This window comes from Gopherus flavomarginatus, chromosome 6 (genome assembly GCF_025201925.1).
Source record: "Gopherus flavomarginatus isolate rGopFla2 chromosome 6, rGopFla2.mat.asm, whole genome shotgun sequence".
NCBI lineage: Eukaryota > Metazoa > Chordata > Testudines > Testudinidae > Gopherus > Gopherus flavomarginatus.
Window position 1 is genome coordinate 20,071,366 of NC_066622.1, and position 19,472 is coordinate 20,090,837.

Sequence of the window (19,472 nt, forward strand, 5' to 3'; positions counted from 1 at the left end):
ATGTGATTTAAATTGGCCAGATCCCTAATTAGTGTAAACTGAAGTCAATGGAGCTACACTAATTTATACCTGAAGATCTGGCCCATTCTCAGATACCAGAAAAATGAAGCTAGCATTCCACTCCAAATCTAAAGTTCTTAAAGGACTCTATAATCAGGCCCAAAATTTAGACAAGCTTTTACAAATCTATCACCACTAAAAATGCTTCCAAGATTTTACCCTCTCTTAATTCAATGGTAACATTCGTTTTCCCATCAAATAAACATTCCCCTGCAGTCCTGCCTTTTCAGCACTGAAAACCTGAAAATGAAGTTGCCCATAAACAAAAATGTCACCAAGAGAGAAATGTGAAAAGCAAAGAAAAGATTTAAAACATAAATGGGATTTCAAACATTCTTTCAGCTTAAACTGGCTAAGAGGTTAGCAGCAAGTACAGACGTATTTATTTGCCACATACTGTTTGGTTTTGAAGTTGACAGATTTCCTCTCTGCATGATGAATAAATCTTTTTATTTTATCTGTCTTCTAAAAGTGAAAATAGTAAAAACAAAAATGCCAGCTGGGAGGATGATGAATTCTAAGTAGAAAGTCTGGGCCAATTAACACCAAATGGTGGAGAAATATGTCACTCAGGCAGCCTATGAAGGCTGCCTCTGGGCTAATAAAGCATTTTCATTGAAAGATTGTCTTTCTATAAAAGTGCATCCACAGTATAAATATTTAGGGAAGGACCTGTGAATGGTTCTTAAGAGAGGGTTGTCTTTAAGGCAGGTTTCAATGTAGTTCCCAGGGGTTATTTTTCAAAGGTCAATGGGAGCCTTGGGAAGCAATTTAAAAACATCCAGTCTTAAAACGGGGATGTATTGTTTATCTACTTTCCTTAAATGTAATGTTTACTTTTGCTGATAAGTCAAAACCCGAGGTAAAAGCATCTGCAAGCAAAACAGCACTGTACTATAATGCCTGCAGCTCGGGGGGCAATTCTCTCTAGTACAGAGGTCCCATGCAAGGTTTATTCCTGCTGACTACCTACTTATGTACCATAAAAAGCCTCACTCAGACAGACCCATCCCTTAACATAGGATTTCAAGTGCATAAGGCTTGGCACTAGCCCCCTTGTCCTGGGGTAAATTTCAGCACTAGTGCATAGGAAGGGTGGGTGAAACATAGCCCCCAATTTAGCTACACCCCCTCAGTTCAGGAAATAGGCTGGAAATTGGAAGAAAACTGCCCTTTCATGTGAATTCTAGCATTTCTGGTTGCAAGCCAGTGAGAAATATTGCTGATTATTATTAGTATAGTCACACCACAGTGCAGTAAGTACCTTCCCTGCTTGAAGAGCTCACAGTCTAAGAATTACAAATGCAAAGGACATCTCTAACATCCTATAGTTTAGAAATAGGTCATTTATGTCTCACTATGGGCCTGATCCTGCATTTTTTGCACACCCAAGGCCAGATCTTCAGCTCCCTCCTGCACTGCTTCAGCAGCACACTGTAACCAGATAGCCAGTGGATTGGGGGTCAGAGGTAGGAAAAAGTTATTTTTGCCCCTTTCTCAGTTACACCAGGTGCAGCACCAGTACAGTCTGACAGTTCATTGGGCATTTGGGGTACACAAGGAATGTAGGATCAGGCCTGACACTGAATCGTTTCTGCTTCTGGTCTGCTTCAAAATCAAGAAATGCAAAGTCACATGCAAAACAATAGTTCAAAATATTAACTGAACTTATCTAAAACTAGAGTAGACACCATTAAAACCTCAACATTTGCCTCTCTAGTCCCCTGCAATGACTATGGTACCTTCCTATTCTTAGAAGAGGAGATAGCTCCTTAGTTATTGCACTGTGTCTCATGGTGACCTGCACCTTTGAAAAACCTGAGAGGAGAGATGAACAAACACTGGGAGTTTTAATGGCTTCCATTATACAAAACAAGTTTTATGTTTGGTTCAAGGTTAGGATCCGTCCTTATTTTATCACTCTGGTAAACAGGCTTGACTAAGTCAGTGAAAACAGCAATAGTTTAGCCATATTTCACATAATACGGCTGGTTAATTAATTTAAAACTGGTTAGCAATTAGTTGGGCACCCATCAGCCATCCTTCCGGATGTAATTCATACATGCATGACTGCTGCTTACCCGTTTGTTAGCTTTGGGGGTGTGTGCGCATGGAGCTCTTGACAAAGACATATTGACGGTCTCACTCAAACAGGAAAAAGAAAGAGTAATGGAATTTTGACCAAGTACCTTCAGTTTTAGCTGTTCATTTATCTGAGGAAGATAATGGACACGGTAAATTAAGCCTTAGTTTTTGCTGCCACTATTTTCTTACTACATGGTACTCCAGGAGATTTTTATCCATCTCTTCACCTGACAGCTTCCCAGGTCTGTGAAACACCTCTAACACATTTTGCCAGGGTTTGTGCCTCCTTAGCGCACAACTGAGTTCATTTGTTAATCAAGGGCAGGTTTCTATATTGAAAACATGCAGACATTCAAATGATTTTGATGGGAAAATCTCTCTTCTGTCAAAACTGTGACTAAAAAGAAATGCAGAGGGTTCTGTAACATGAGGTGAAGTATGAGAAACTCCTCAAAGTTAAATTATGTGAATTTGTCACAGCCCCACAGGGTTGTGATTTCCAACATGTTCAGATGTGATTTTCTGACATGCTTCATTCAGACCAGAAGTTGAGGGTTCTCAAAACAACATCTCACAGGATTAGGGCTTTAGTCTGTAGTTTTCCAGGAGAACACCCTCAAACAGAAACAAATTAGAATCACAGGGTAATTAATTCTTGGGAGATAGCCTAGTGTCAGCTACATTTTCTTCAGGGAGCACAAACCAAAGAAGCTTCTGGTTTGCAAATCTTCGGTCCATTCAACCTGTCCCGAGTCAACGTTAAATAATTCAACTGAGATTTTTAGAGCCACCTAAGTGATTTGGATGCCAAATTTCATAGAATCATAGAATATCAGGGTTGGAAGGGACCTCAGGAGGTCATCTAGTCCAAACCCTTGCTGAAACCAGGACCAATCCCCAACTTCCATTAACACTAATCAGAATTAGGCACCCATATCCCTTAGGAGACTTTGGAAATTTCAGCTGAATTTATGAAGGTCTCCTCAGTTTGGTGGCACACAGCTTCTTTTCGAACTAATAATGCCCCAGACCCATCTTTTCCAAGAAGCCATAGCCGGAAACTGAAATGACAAGTTGCATCTTTCCAAGGCCATATCATTGCAGGTTTGACAAATTAGAAATAATCTGCAGGTTAAGTCTGGGTGCAAAAGTAGCATCAAAGGGAATAGGCAGAAATAAAACACAATGCATCCACCATCATCACATCGAACAGAAGAACTCAGACAGGATCAAAGGTGTTCCTGGTGCAAAACCACACTACACAGACAGCTAGTTTATAGTCTGCGAATGTTCATAATTTTTGACTCTGTTAGGTCTGTGAATGTTGGCACTTAGCGGGAGTTCAGTTTTGTACCTGAAATTCTAAAGACTGTAAAGTCTGCGTCTTTGAAGCCCAGCTCCACTTGTGAGTCAAATATCCATCTCTGTCCCTGACTGCTCCTCCTTCAGGATCCATCATCAGTGCAAGTGAACAGCTGGGCAGGACAGAAGGGGAAGTACTTGTTAGATTTATGTTGATTGGATGGAATGATAATAATAAACATCCAACACTCAGGGGAAAATTCTCAATGAAGATCTTTACACTCTTACGGAGAATCACATAAAACCAGTGCAAATCTGGGCTTCACTACTCAACAGCTTTGCTCTGTTCTGCTCCCCTCCCCTTTCATACACATTGCTCAGCTCTCTGATGACCTTTTCTACCTGAGTTATGGCCTGCATTGTAACCATCAGTTACGCCCACTGGTATTCAACTCTTACATGCCCCATTAATAAGCACCAATACCACTCTGTGCAAAGACTAATGGTCAGGAGAATTAATTATCTTTCTTAAAGAAAGAATGATGGGGATGATCATCATAAACAGTAAGCAAAAGGTCAGGTTAAGATTCTGTGATGGGTATTTTTAGTAAAAGTCAGGGGCAGGTTGCGAGCACTAAATAAAATTGCATGGAAGCCCGTGACCTGTCCCTGACTTTTACAAACAGAGCACTGCCAGGGCTTGCAGCTGCTCCAGCTCCATCACAGCTCCTCTGGCAGGGCTGACTGCTGCTGCTTCAGCCCCAGATGGGTTGACCCAACCTCAGCCACTGGTCCGCAGGCTGGGGACTACTGCTCTGCCAGTCCCAGGACTGACCACTGCTGCTGTGCTGGCGGTGGCTGTTCAGTAGCCCCGGGGCTGACCACTGGCCAGCTGTTCAGTGACCCCAGGCCTGACTGCCGGCCAGCTATTTGACGTGACCTCTGTGACAGAATCCTATCCTTAGTAATAGGAGACTTTTTTAATAGTATATTCAGTTATTATTAATGAAAAGGAACCATTTGATTGGAATTGAGACCTCTGGGTTTTGTTCCTTTGTTTGCCATCAATGTGCAGGGCCACTGAGAGTGGGTTCAGGCCTCTGTGAAAAAAATATTTTGGCCCCCCCAGCAAGGGCGAGCCGGCTAAACAGGGCTGACAAAGCCAGGGAAGCTGGGCCCCGGGCCCCTTTCTGGACCACAGGGGCCTGGTAATTTGTACCAGCTTTCTCCCCCCACCTCCCCAGCTATGTGACCTCAGGAAAATCATTTAACTTCTTTGTGCCTTCAGCCTACTCATGTGTAAAATAGAGATGATAATGACTACTTCACAGGGCTCAGAGGCTTACTTAGGTAATATTTGTAAAGTATGCTGGTATCCTCCAATGGGAAAGCACTCCAGGAGTGTAGAGTCTTATGCACAACACAAATGGAAGCAATACAGAATTACCAAGAACCCAGTCTTGCAAACACTTGAGCACATGAGTAAATTTATGCATGAGCTGTCACTGGGATAGTTGTGCATGTGCATAAAGGTTACTTGGGTGATTAAGTGTTCGCAGGATTGAGGTCTAAACTGATGAGAACCCACCAAAATAACCACTAATAATTAAAATGTCCTTGCACACCTCTTCTTGAACTGATATGGGAACATTGTCTAATGAACATCCAGAGCAGAAGATGGGGAAAGGCCTGTGAGATAAATGAAGCGGGGGGTGGAGGGAGGTAAGCCCCTGTTTATGAACACCCAGCCAGCCAGTTAGCTGTAAAATCCCTCTTGGTGTCTGTTCTCTGCTTGCTTTACCTGTAAAGGGTTAACAAGCCCACAGGTGAAAGGAAAGGAGTGGGCACTTGATCCAAAGAGCCAATGGGAAGGCTAGAACTTTTAAATTTTGGAAAGAAACTTTCCCTTTGTCTGTTGTTCTCTGAGCTGCAGGGACAGAGCAGCAATGCTGTATAAGGCTTGAACCAGGTATGAAAATTCATGTTCCATACCTAGAAGAAATTAATTGGATAGGGAATGTTTAGTTAGATGCTATCAGGTTTATTTTTTATTTTGGCTTGTGGATCTGCTCTGTGCTAACCCCAGATGCTTTTGTTTGCTTGTAATCTTTAAGTTGAGCCCCCAAGAAAGCTATTTTGGGTGATTAATTTTTGTAATTGTATCTTTTAAGATCAAGCAAAAAGCCTACGTTTACCTTTTTAAAGAACAGGATTGGATTTATGGTGTCCTAAGAGGCTTGTGCATATGTTGTTTGATTAGCTGATAGCCACAGCTAATTTCCTTTGTTTTCTTTCTCAGCTCTTCCCTGGAGGGGAGAGTGTGAAAGTGCTTGAAGGTACCTGACACCGAATTCCCAAGTGCTCCTTCCTGAGTTCAAAGGGGTTTTCTTGCATTTAAGTGGTGGCAGCGTTTACCTAGCCAAGGTCAGACAGAAGCTGTAACCTTGGGAGTTTAATACAAGCCTGGAGGGGCCAGTATTAATTTTTAAAATCCTTGAAAGCCCCCACTTACTGCACTTGGAGTGACAGAGTGGGGATTCAGCCTTGACAGTCTGCAAGGGCTTTGAAAGTAAAGACAAGCAGCATCTGTTTGATACACTAGAGAAGGGGATCCTGATCCAAGTCTGGGGCTGCTAGGTGCTATGGTAATACAAATAAATAAATAATCATAAAGTATTAAAAATCAAAATCCGAGAGCACTGACAAGTCCTCAGACCATGAAATGTTACAGTTTAGAAAGACTTCTCCCGCCCAGCCCCATTGCCATCAGCCCTCTGGATGCTTTAAAACCCCTGGGGTTGCCATTTGTCAGCTGTGTGCTCTGACAGGGTTGCACCTGTAACTGAAAGTCATTGCATGCACTAGGCATCAGTAGGCTTTCTCCCTTTATGTACTGCACAGGTTACAATGCTAGCTGCAAATATTTTAAGTTCTCTCATGAAAGATGCTCTTCTGTGTTTGAGCTATGGTTCTTGTTTCTTTCAATCTGTTTTTGATATATGCCACTGTATCATTTACTGCTCTGCCCACTGTTTCCACCACTACCTATACCAGTGCAATAAGCCACCATTTCTGGTTGTTGGGGACTCAGTCAATTACTGAAATTAGATCCCCCTGGCCTGATTTTTCAGAGGTGTTGAATTGCTACATTTCCCAGGGTTCAATGGAAGCTGCTCAACAGCTCTGGAAAATGGGCATCGGTATTCCGGCCCCCCCACCCCCGCATACATATTATCTACACTATAGAAGGAGGTTAAAATCCACTCACCTGGCTTTGAAAGAATAACGCACACATGCCTGGTAGTCAGCTATAAAAGAAGCCAGAAGTGCTAGACTTGGAGCATTATTAAAGAGAAGGGTGATTGTTTTTCCCACACAGCACATGGGGAACTGGCAAGCAGCAATATTTCCTGTTGGGTAACTTATACATACTGTTAAGTACTGTCAACACTTGTATATAAGAGACCTTCTGGGATGCTCTGTTCAACTACATCTTGCCACATTATAAGTAGCACCAACTCCAGTTCTTGCATTTGGACCTCACAGACATTTTTGGCCTCCAAGGCAATCATACTGTATTAGTTTTGTTCCCCTCCTCTCCTCACCATCAGACCAGCCCCATTTCCTAAAGCTCACAATACCCTGGCAGAAACTTAAGTTCTGGACCACATAATAGCCTCTAAGTGAATACCTTTGCCCTACATCTCTGGAACCAGCTCCATTCACATGTCCACTCGAACCAGAGTTTGACAATATTCAGGGCACAGTATGAGATCTATGATTTTGGGCTATACTTTTGATCAAACTTTTGTAATATTAAGGAACAAGAGAATTTTCTTAGCGAGCAAGGAGTTTGTTAAAATGTCTTTTGTAATTGACAGCTTTACTGATAAACAGCACCAATATCCATTACTAAAATAAATAATAAGTGTGGTGTCTGTAGTTAGGAAACTGGAATATCTTTTCTCATGTACTTCAAAGAACTTTGTTTATGGGTAGAGACAGTAGCTATTGTGTTCTCATGGTTGAGGCAGATGAGAATTAGATGAAGATCTCAAAACTATTTTTCAACAGAAAATTGACTACGTGAAAATTTTTGCAGGGAGTGTCTGCATCCTTGAAAATGGTTGATTTTTCATCAGAAAACAAAAGACCTGAAAATTTGCAGTAAAAAATCTATATGTTTTTGGTCCTGAACATTTTTGGGTGTTTGGATGGTATGTTTTCCCAAAAATGTGGGGGTTTTAGTTTTTAAAAAAAGTCAAAATTTTGAAATTACAATTTTGACAAGAATGATTTTTTTAAATGTTAATGAAAATCGTGTATGTTTAAAAAAAAAAATCTCCAACCAGTTCTGCTGCAGACTGTCACAAAGAGGGTAACATACACCATGTTCTTGTATGGAAACTTTACTTTTGTTCTTTCTTGCTGTTTTTCTGATGCTAAAATAAGTCACTAAGCCTGAAAGGCAATTGGGTGGGCCTTTGTGTGCAGAAAAACTTAAGAGCAATTTCTCCATCTAGAAATAACTATCAGCTACAAAGTTACTGCCATGCTACCAATTACTCCCATTATATAGCACCTTGGTATAGTGGCAAACACCAGATCCTGGCTGCAAAAACTTCCAAAGCTCCTTTCCATCCTTAGTACTGATGATATGTGCATGTTGCTAAACTATTAGAGATTAGGCTGAATAAAGATTGTCTGACGGAGCACAGGGTTTGTCTCTCGCTCGAGCGCCAGTTCTTTAAGGGCTTAATTCACTGACGTCTTCACAACCAACACTGCAGCGATTGATTCTATTAACCAAAGTGAGGAGCTAGAAACAGAATCCAAAAAGGAAGTGTGACACCAAATGAGCCCTTTGTGTTTTATATACGGTGTTAGAAAGCAGAGACTGGATAAAACGTGATGAATGGCTTCATTGAAACTAGAGAAATGATATGAATTTTTTGACTAGGAGCTTTAAATTCTTAATTGCCAGTTCAGTCAAAAGGTCAAACTGAACATGAGCTCTTGTGAAACTACCACAGATTGAATGACAAAGTTGCTGAACGGTAGTGGGCAGAAATTGGCTCCGAGATGGAGTGAGGGATTCAGTGGTAGTTCAGACAGTACTCTTGTCCCTCATTGCCTCTTAACAGTCTGTGAACTCCCTGAAGGACTGGAACTGAAAGTTTAATTTATGAAAATTAAATTATGCTGGGCAAGAAGCTGCATTTCTCCCCACTATCCCCAACAATTTCAGAGTCTTTTGGGGGATGGACGGGGTTATTAATTATGAATGGCAGCTGAACACCAGTGTTTCCAGCTGTGCTCTGCAAAGGGGTTTTCAGTGAAAATCACCGGCCTACAATTAGCATTGGGAAAACTTGCTCGGGGAGCACAAAAAATGGATCCAAAACTTGGTGTGTTCTTTGAACCTGAACTGGAATTATCTGGGGATTCAAAACAGCCTGGTTAAATTTCTAAACGTACTAAAGTGCATTGTTAGCACTTTCAGGTAGGGACCATCTTTTTGTTCTGAGTTTGTACCGCACCAAGCACAGAGGGGGTCCTGGGGCTCCCAGGTACTACTACCATATGAAGAATAATACCTTTAAATGTCTTTGAGCAGCCTGATCATAATTAGGACCAGAAGTATAAGGGACAAAATCTAATGTAATCTATTCCATCTATCTAATCTAAATGTTTACACTACCCCAATCATCCCAGCATCTGAGTGCCAGCAGTGGTTGCACTTTCTACCAGTTTGAGAGATTCCACCAGTTATAATAGAAATCTCTCTCTGGCCAGTAAAATCTTTCAAACGAATAGAAACATTTTAAGTGTGACCGTAGTAAATGTCTCAAAAGGGGATTTTCTTATGGTCTTTCCAGCCCAGGAAAAAGCCTCAAGAATCACCTGCTCCCATGAGATTCACATCACAGTTTGGCTGGCCAATGATATCTGGATGCCTTAGGGGAGGTTTGGCTGAGTATCCGAGCTTCTTAGTGCCTGGTAAACCAAACGGTTGAGTCTTCTGGCGTTCACCCATCCCTCGCTGTTAGCAATGGACCAGATGGGTGACAGGGAATGGATCACTTGGTGATTACCTGTTCTGTTCCTTCCCTCTGGGGCACTGTCCACTGTCGGAAGACAGGATACTTGGCTATATGGATCATTGGTCTGACCCAGCATAGCTGTTCTTATGTTCACATGGAAAAAGCAAATTACCTTCTCCAGTTCCCACTGACTTCAGTCAGAGGGAGATTAGGTCCTAAACGTGGGACTTCATCCAGCAGTCAGGAAAGAACCAAAACAAATGCTATACGATGCTTGTATAGACCATGCTTCCACCTTTTGTTTCAACGTGGCTTGAGCACATCTTTTATTAGAATCCATTGGCTGGCTTTCCGATCTCTTGGATCAAGACAAATGCAGTAGGCTGTGTTGGAAGGGTGGCACAATTTAGTTTCAACTGAGGGACTAGGAAAGGTTAATCTGCCATTGGGTGCTTGCAGGAAATCAGATCAAAGTAGCCTGCAGGAATCCACTGAGCCTCAAAGCACCTGGAGAACTCATCTTCTCTCTCAAATGTGTTAGCCTGAGTTGTTATGTAATACAAGGGTGTGTAACAGTCAGAAGTGCGTGTGTGTGTATGTGTATGCCTGACTAAATCTGATCACTGTCCAGTCTGAATTTTCTCTTAGACCCATGAAAAAGCACTGTTCTCCTTCTATTTCAAGATCTTGCCACTATAAATCCTCCCCTCCCAGTCCCTCACCAAAAAATATCTAAATCATGTATGAACACTATTTTCTTCTAGGATATACCATGGGTTGATTTCTCCTTAGTATGAGCATTCAGTAACTATCTACAATATTTTGTTTCTCTTTGGACATCCATAGAGAACTAATCCGAAAGCCTGGCTCCCTCAGCAACTCGTTCTTTGTACTGTGTACTGTACATTTGGATATTTCACCAAGGAAAGGCAATTGTACTTGCGCTGCTATTATATGGCTCAGGGGGATTAGTGTCGACAGAGCCTATGTTAATCTAGGGCCAGATACTAAGTGACCAGTTTGTGGCTGTGGAGTGGCACAGAAGAAGCATCTCCCTGTAAATCCTGTTATAACCCCCCCTTCTTCCTTGGTTTCACTAGAAGGATACAAAATAAATGCTGTCCCATCAGGAAAGGCAAAATAGAGCTTTGGTGGTTTAGGCTTGCGTTCTGTTGGCAGTGGGACCATCTGCCCACCTCTTCTAGAGGAGATGGACGGTAACCCGAGCACAGTGGTATAGTTTCGCACTATTAGGGGCTTGGTATGGCCCTTTGCTTTCATTGCAGCCTTCTCTTCCTCTCTAAAGTGAACAGGAATAAATGAATTGTCTGTCCCTGAAACAGTCCAAATTCATGAAGCCAGGGGGCGAGGCCCTCAGCTGGCATGAACAGGTGTGTTTCTATTGATTTCATTGATTTATACCAGCTGAGGGTCTGGCCCTCTGCATTTATTTTGAAATTACTATTGTACAAGTCAGGCTTTTTTTTTTTTGACTCCTTTGTCAAGAAAGGGCTCTGCCCACTTTTCTTTTTGAACAATCTTACTAATTTTTCTCTCTCTCTCTCTGTTTTAAAGTGGCGAGTTTACTGCTTCTGAAAGGTACCGGATGAAAAGAAATGCATTCACAAAACAAATAACACACAATGAGATACAGTGCAAGCTACTGCCAAGCCTCTCCACTTGCTAACGTGCTTCATCTCTGACCTGAGGGGGAACATCTCTACAAATGAGAGGGATGTTCAAACACAAGGGCTCGTTCAGTCAGTTCTTGGCCTCTCTATTGGGATTACCACACAGGGCATCTTTCAGTGCCAATTTTTTGTCATGTGGATATCTAGCCAATGGGTACCAGATGAGAGACTGGTCACCAATTAGCCATCCGATTGTAACAACTATCAGCCTGGCAATATAGACATGAAAAGATCATTCCTCACTAGCAATTCTCTGAACCACCCATTTCTTCTTTTTATAGCACTCTACTGGCTATAGTTTTAATTTTGTTTTTGGCCCCCAGTGATGTAATACTCTATACTTCTTGAAAGTAATATTCTATTCTCCGACTGAATTCATCCTCTTCCATTTTCTAATACTGATCATTTCCCCTGCTTTAAATTTCTAAGAGAGTTGTTCTTAGACTATCTTCTTGTGGTCAGAAAAGATCACAGGGAACATTTCTCACAAATAGAAGCCTTAACCATAGTATCCTCAATCAATTCCAATTTGAGTAATTACAGAGTGTGTCATCATAAATTCCCCTGCAGTTTCAATTTCAAAAAACTAACCTTTTGCTTCCCCTCCTCTGATACTGTTGTGGGACAGAGATTGGAAATTATTTTCTACTCCAGATATGGCTGAAATCTCTGTGGTCTTTAAAGCATTCTTAGGATGACAGGCACTAATTAATTTTATATATATATATAAAGGTTCTCTGGAAGATAACTTCTCACAACATTATATATATTATGTTCTATTCCACAGATAGAATATATAATGTTGTGAGAAGTTATCTTCCAGAGAACCTTGCTGGCATTCTAGTCTTTCAATTCAAGTCAGCTACCTGAGAGGGAGGGCCTATAGCCCATGGCCAATACAGAGTGTTATGACAGATAAACAAACACAACTCTTTAAAATGCCTATTTCCTTGAAACCTGAAGTTAATCAGACAAGAGAAACCTATCAGCCAAAAATAGTTTTAGAGATATGAGCCCTCATGCTTCAATGTAAACCAGCCACTAACTGAGATGGATTAGGAAGAAACTTCTCCTGTGGGTGGATTATTCCATAATTGTCCCTTATGGGGTTGTCTTCCTATCAAAAATATATTGCTGGCCACTGCTGGAGACATGATATTGAACAAGACTGACCATAGATCTGATCTGGCATGGACTTTTCTGTGTTCCTGTCCCACCACTTAGTCCTTTTCCCACCCAAGCCTTAGGCTTTAGCCTTGGTCATTGGAGATGCTTACATATGTCGGCACATTTCTCTGAGCTTCTGCCTGGCTTCAGGGCACGGGTCATGCTGATGGTCAACATTTATCGCTTCCTGCATAGGTTTGAATTTAGGGGAACCTGCAAAAGTAAATGTTGAGACAAAGACTAAAAGCAGCCAGTCTCCTAAACCGTCCCTCTTATTGCCCTTGCCTTGAGAATCTGTGCAAAGGGATGGGGGAGCTGAGATTACATTAACCCCCTTTTCACCATAGACAAGTTGTACCTATCAGAAAGCTATATTAATTCCCCCTCATAGTACCCTTTTCAGCCCCTGCTCTGTCACATCTACACGCTACTGTAATTAAAGCCATCTGAAATGGGAATATTTTTCATGAAAATGTTCTCGCCTTTCTCATGAGAAAATTTATGAGCAGTTGCAACTGTAATGGAATAAAGTAGAAGTCAGTATATGCAATACACACATGGGAACACTAGAAGGGGTTCTGGGAAGAAGCCTTGAAGAGGAAAAAAGTAGAATACCAAAATGGAACACAATGGTACCGTCATTTGAATAAAAAGATCCTGAAGATTGCTTGTTTAGATGGGGGGAGAAAAGATGATCCAGGAGTTAGGTTGCTAGCCAGGAAATCGGAGATGTGGGATCAGTTCCTTGCTCTGCTACAGATCTCCTGTATGAGCTTGGACAAGTCACTTAGCCTTTCTGTGCCTTACTTCTCCATCCGTAAAATGGAGAGAATAGCACTGACCCTATCTCAAAGGGGCACTGGGTGGGTAAATAAATATGTTAAAAAATTGTAAGGCACTTAGTATAGTAATGGGAGCCATATATGTACCTAAGATGGATAGTTCAGGGCAAAACCTCACCCAGGCTGTATAGCATCTCCCATTGTTTGCTGGTATATTTGCCTGTGTAGACTGTAGTCAGGAGTGAAGCTGATATTAATAATGCAGATGAGGGATCCCCCACCCTGGCTGCCACAAACTCCTATATGGGCCTTTCTTTTAGCTGAAGGTAAAGCACTTGCTATTCATGGTGAGGGCATCGTGCTTACCTGAGGCCTTTGGTAGTTTGTTTTCCTTTGATGCGAGTGAGAAGGTGAGGCAGGACACAGAGACTTGGTGTATTAGTTGAATGGTGGAGGAAATAGGGATGGGCTTGCAGCTGCCATGTGACACTGGGATTAAGCAGAAACCAGGGTTTAGAAGTTAAAACCAACCAACCAAGAACTTGCAAATGAAACTAGCTGTGGAAATGAAGACAGATGCCTCAGTTGTGTCACAATTCTTGCCAGCCTGATTCATAAACCCGGGGCTGGAGGAAGAAAGGAAAGATGTTCCTGGGGTTAAAGCACTGGACTGGGACTCAGGCGATCTGGGCTCAATTCCCCACTTTTCATAGCCTTTTGCATAACCTTGGGCAAGTCACTCAATCTCTCTTTGCCTCATCTGTAAAATGGGGTTATGGTTATACTTTCTTCTCCACGCCCTTTGTCTGTCTTGTCTATGTAGCCTGGGAGCTCTTCTTTGTTCACAGCTTAGCACAGTAGGGTCCCACATTTGGTTGGAACCCTTAATGATAATGAATATAGTACAGTTAATAGTACTAAAGAGGTGGGAAATCTATTTATTGTGGACAGAGGAGGGCACTAGGACTGAGGAATCCTGGGTTCTTTTCCTAGCTCTGCCATTAATTTTCTGTCAAGTAATTTCTCAGTGCCTCAGTCCCCCCTCTCTGTAAAATGGATACCTTCATGGAATACTGTGAGAATTCATCAGTATGTGTAAATCCCTTTTGAGATCCTTGTAAGAAAAGGCACACTTATACAGGCAAACCATTAGGCTTATTTATTTTATTTCCTATAAGAAGGATACAATTGTATCACAGCCTTCAAAAACCTGGATACCATTTTCTATCCCCACCTCTTTTTCTGGGTGCTTGTGCCATTAATTCAGCAGCCTCCTCCTGGTTCTTGGGACATAGCAGCTGACCTGCCTCCAAAAACTTTCTGGTAACCTCATCGGAACTACATCCTGAGGGGAAAAAAATCAAGTTGAAAAAAATTAGAAGTCTCTTCCTGTTAATGCCGTCTTCTATCAATAAATCAGAGTTTCTCCCTAAGATAACAAGTGCATAGAAGTGTTAATATGCTTTCTCCTCTAGAGCCGATAATGATGTGATTCAAACAGTTTGACATATGAGGCAGTACAGAAAATTGTCTCTCTCAGATGCTTAGCTGGTGGGTCTTGCTCACATGCTTGGGATCACCATTCTAGGAAGTGGGAATGAAGTTTTCCCCGGGTCAGATTGGCAGGGACTTGGGAGAGGGGGGTTTCACCTTCCTCTAGCATGTGGGTGGGGGGAGTGCTTGCTTACTAGGCTCATCTGGGCACACTCACCACATTGGTTCTCTGCCATTGCAGGGGCCTCAGGCATTGATGCACCTAGATCCCTCCCATTCTCTGCCTGTGGCACACAGTAGTTTACTCTCCAGAGCAGGGCCGCCCAGATGATTCAGGGGGCCTGGGGCAAAGCGGGGGAGCTGCGATGCTTGAACTCACCTGGCATAGGTCCGGGTCTTCGGCCACATTTCGGTGGCAGGGGGCCTTCATTTGCTCTGCGTCTCCAGCAGCACTGAAGAACCCCCTGCCACCGAAATGCCACTGAAGACCCTGGACCGCCGCCGGGCCAGGGCTTGCAGGGCCCCTGTGGGGCCTGGGGCAAATTGCCCCACTTGGCCCCGCCCTGGGCTGCCCTGCTCCAGAGGGCTGTAAGACTTCAGTCTAATCCGGGTGATGGGGCTCAGTTCAAGAGTAACAAGGTGTGGGTAGTAGTCTGATGTGCAGGAGGTCAGATTAGATGATCTGTGGATCCCTTCTGGCCTTAAACTCTGTGACTGACAACTATGTAGAAAGTTACCTGAATTGCCTTATCTGCTCAAAGGCATTGAACAGATGTCGGCCACGTCTACACTACAGCATAAAATCGAAATTATTAAAACCGGTTTTATAAAACTGGTTTTATAAAATCGATTTTACGCGTCCACACTAGGGCACATTAATTCAGTGGTGTGCGTCCATGGTCCTAGGCTACCATCGATTTCCGGAGTGGTGCACTCTGGGTAGCTCAGTAAAAGAATGAGACCAATAACTTCGATTTCCGTCCACACTAATCCTAAATCGATATAGTAATATCGATTTTAGGGTTACTCCTCTCATTGAGGAGTAGTACAGAAATCAATTTTAAGAGCCCTTAAAATCGATTTAAAGTGCCTTGTAGTGTGGACGGGTACAGCGTTAAATCGATTTAATGCTGTTTAAATCGATTTAACGCTGTAGTGTGGACTAGGCCGTAGAGATAACTGGGTTGAATGAATATCTAAGGGCTTCGCCATGCTAGGGTCACAGGCACACTTGCTACAATCATATTTTAACATGGTTAATGAGGGCAAGGGGTTGCCATAGAGGTTCTAGCACAGCTTCCCAGACCAGGGGCAGGTTCCATTGTGGTGACTGCTGTGTTCTATCGATGTAGTGAAAGAAAACTAAAGGTAACTGAGGTGTCCTTACCAGTAACAGAATCAATCATCGCCTTCATCTTCAGCTTGAGGAGTTCGCTCAGCAGGTGGACTGACCTTTGCTGGAACTTGAGGAGTATTTGTTGATTTTCTGCTGAAGGAGACAGATAGCTGGGCTCTGATATTGTGCTTTTGGGGATAGATTTCCTCACTGTATGGCTCTTGTAGGTAGTGCTAGAGAAAGATGATTCCATGGTACGGACTAAATGGACAACAGGACAGTACTCTCCAATGATGACTTTCCTCTCTGTCGTTATTGTTAGCTCCTCCCATGTGAACTCAAAGAGGTTCTTGACCCCTTGTGGCACATGGATGTCCAGTTTATGGCATAATGCAAGTACCTGGATGATTTGGGCCAGCATTTCCGGTGCTGTCACTTTAAACTTTTCATATAACTTGGCATCACTTCTTTTGGCACTCATATCACCCACGTAGCTATTTCACTTGTGGGTATTTCATTGGATGTGATCTATGGGAAAACAGATTTTGTTTTATCATCTATCTTCCATCATAGACCTACACTGCAGACGAGGTGACCAAAAGGAATATGCTCCACTGGAATAATAGTAAAAGGTGTTAGTAATGGTTAAATTTGATTAATAGTTTACTGATGAAGGTATTAATTGATCCTGGTGGATTGTGAAGTGGATTAGCTTTGCAAATGGATCGCTTCCCCCAGTACTGAAATGAAGCCACCTCTGTTGGAATGTGGCCATTATTTAACTCAACGGAGGAATTTCAGACTGTTTTTCTTGTTGTTTCAAGCATGCCCTGGGTGTGCATGAGTTTACAGTTTAAGTTGGTCACATCAAAACGAGGGATGGGGTAAAGCATGAGAGAGAACAGAGGGTAGAAAGGTGAAAGATAATAAAAAGATAGCTATAATTGCTATGTACTTGACTTGTTTTGACTTTTTAAAATTAATGTATTCACATTTATGGACAGTGGGCCAAATCCTGATGCACTGGATCTACTCTGGATTTGGCCTCTAAAAGTTAATGTTTTGCATGCTACATGTATCTTAGATAAATCAGCTTGACTTACATTAGTATTAATGAGAACAGAATCTAGTGCAATGTCTCAGCTGAAGGACAAAGTGAATGGGAATATCATATGCAGCTGAAACAGCAAAGGGAATTTAAATGTATATGAGATATAAAAAGAGTTCTCTGAATACGAGTCATTTGTGGTACCAGGTCTCAGAGGCTGTCAAACTGCAATGCTTGTCATAAACATCAGATTACGTCTATAGATGATTTTGACAACCCCCGTTCTGTACACATGAGGCTACACCAGCTTCTCTTAATTGAGTATATGAGTATTTGTTTGGCCAGTACTATGTATTTAATGCCTGATCTAACTCTGTGTGCATATTTAGATCAACTGAAAAATAGGGTTTGATTCTCATAGTTGAGGTATGCAATTGTAGATGCAAAATGAAGGCACAGCTGTATCCCTAATTTGCATAGACAGTTGCTATACCTGTATGCAGAAATCATACAGATGTTGTACACATGTGTATTTAATTAGCTAATTGCATGCACAAATACTTGTGTAATCATAGTACTGGCATTTGAAATATTGGGTGCACAATTGGATACTAAACTATTTGATGCACTGAATATCATTTATTTATTTTTTAGGCCTGCTTTTCAAAGTTATTACCTCTGACAGCTTTTTGGTGGTATAGGAAGTAAGCTGACTGCTGTAGTTCTGCTGCACAGATATGCACCTCAGAGAATCAGTTCCCAAAGTTAGGTACTCTTGTTGGCAGACCCAGCAGAGATGCTGAGAACTGTATGGGTCCTGGAAACTGAATTACAGATACAGAAGGGGCAAGGAGGCAAAGAATAATAGAAGAGGAGAAGGAGATGATAAAGACTTTAGGTCATTAAGAAGCAAGGAGGTCAGCACACGTCTTCAACATGAACATGCCAACCTTACCACATTGATGACAGTGTTGTCCAGGGCAAAGACTGGGTTTCAAGAGACCAAAATGCATTATAAGGCCACCATCACCTTGCACTTTCCCATTAATTAGTGAATTTATAAAGGTAGCTATTGCAAGGTATATCTGTGCCACAGATTAAGCCATTGAGTGAGTTAGTGGCAGAGCTTAAGTCTGGTACCATCCTGGAACTAAAGATATTTTAAACTTTCCAGAGTGGTAGTGGTTACTTTTATCCCAAATATAGCTGCAGGTGCCTCAGTGTGAAAGATCAATTACATTTGGGTTAATTAGGAAAAGGAAGCAAATTTTCTCAATTACAGAGTAAACTTTCAGCTGGAACTAATGAAGTGTCAGTCTGATTTTTATGTAAGTTCAAATTTCTATGGCTGGCTAGGGGTTAGCTAATCCAGACATCGGCATGCAAATTGACTCCTGATAAATTTTTACATTCATTTTAATTTCTGTTCTGCCATTTTTACTATATAAGATGAGAAATTTGTACCCTTTGCCTTCAGTTATTCTATTTTATTCCAAGTCTAGCTTTTCAGGCAAGTTTTCAGAACCAAACCCAGGACATTACAGTTCTCAAGTCACATATACCCAAGAATCAGAAAGGTCCAGAAAACAGGAAGCCTGAGTGGAACGGGGATGGTGGAAAGCTTTGTCAGTGATTAAAATGGGATGCAAAATAGGAACATAGAACAGGGACAGACGTGAATGTAGTTCAAAGGAAACAATAACGAACAACTTGTTATTCAAGTTGAGGCCAACATTTAAAACATTCTGGCTGCTGTTTTGCACGAGTCTGCTCAGATCCAATTAAATCTCTGCTTCGACTCCAAATTATGATTTACATTCGTTGATTTACATAGTGCCTTTAAAGGAAGCATTGTCTAGTAGTGCACTAAGCTCAGACCTGGGAGACAAGAGACCTGAGTTCAAATCTCTGCTCTGCCAGAGACTCGTTGTGTGACTTTGAATGATAGACATAGTGTGCTACAATTTCACCTCATCTGTAAAGTAGGGACAGCAACACTCTGCTATTTCAGAACAGTGATGTGAGTCTTGATTCATAAATAGTTGCAGCGTTGAGACCCTAGGAGGAAAGTAGTAGCGCAAACATATTACTCAATCAAAAAAACGTTCATGCAGGAATTGCTTCACCCACTGCAGAAATGCAGCCACTTCTGATGTGGAATCCAATAGGAGTGTAAAAGTGTATAGCAACATTGCACACCAGCTTAGGACAATAAATAAATACTAGTGTGGTGTTTAAACTACGCAGGCTCGCTCCTGCTGGAATTTGAGTAGGATTCCATGATTAACACCCTAATGGCTCACATTGCTTGGGTCATTTAAACCTGAATTGGATAAAGTACTGAAGTCTGGGTTGGAGGAGACATTCCTACGGTGGAGGATGAATGGACTATACTGCTGCAGGTCTATTACAGCACTCACGTCTATTTTTCCACTTTAAAATAATGTTAAATGTCCAACACAC

At 41.9% G+C, this 19,472-nt stretch overlaps 1 protein-coding gene across 1 annotated transcript in view; it reads right to left on the reverse strand.

Moving 5' to 3' along the window:
* Positions 1-16,445, reverse strand: part of C6H3orf20 (chromosome 6 C3orf20 homolog) — a 56,521-nt gene extending 40,076 nt beyond the window's left edge. The window contains exons 1-8 of the mRNA XM_050958399.1: positions 16,013-16,445; positions 14,366-14,476; positions 13,498-13,620; positions 12,460-12,562; positions 10,600-10,791; positions 6,716-6,868; positions 3,500-3,620; positions 2,142-2,273 (exon numbers count right to left, since the gene is read on the reverse strand). Of these exons, the coding sequence (XP_050814356.1) occupies positions 2,142-2,273; positions 3,500-3,620; positions 6,716-6,868; positions 10,600-10,791; positions 12,460-12,562; positions 13,498-13,620; positions 14,366-14,476; positions 16,013-16,442 (1,365 nt within the window). The 5' untranslated portion in view covers positions 16,443-16,445. The remainder of the gene's footprint in view (positions 1-2,141; positions 2,274-3,499; positions 3,621-6,715; positions 6,869-10,599; positions 10,792-12,459; positions 12,563-13,497; positions 13,621-14,365; positions 14,477-16,012) is intronic.
* Positions 16,446-19,472: the final 3,027 nt, after the last annotated feature.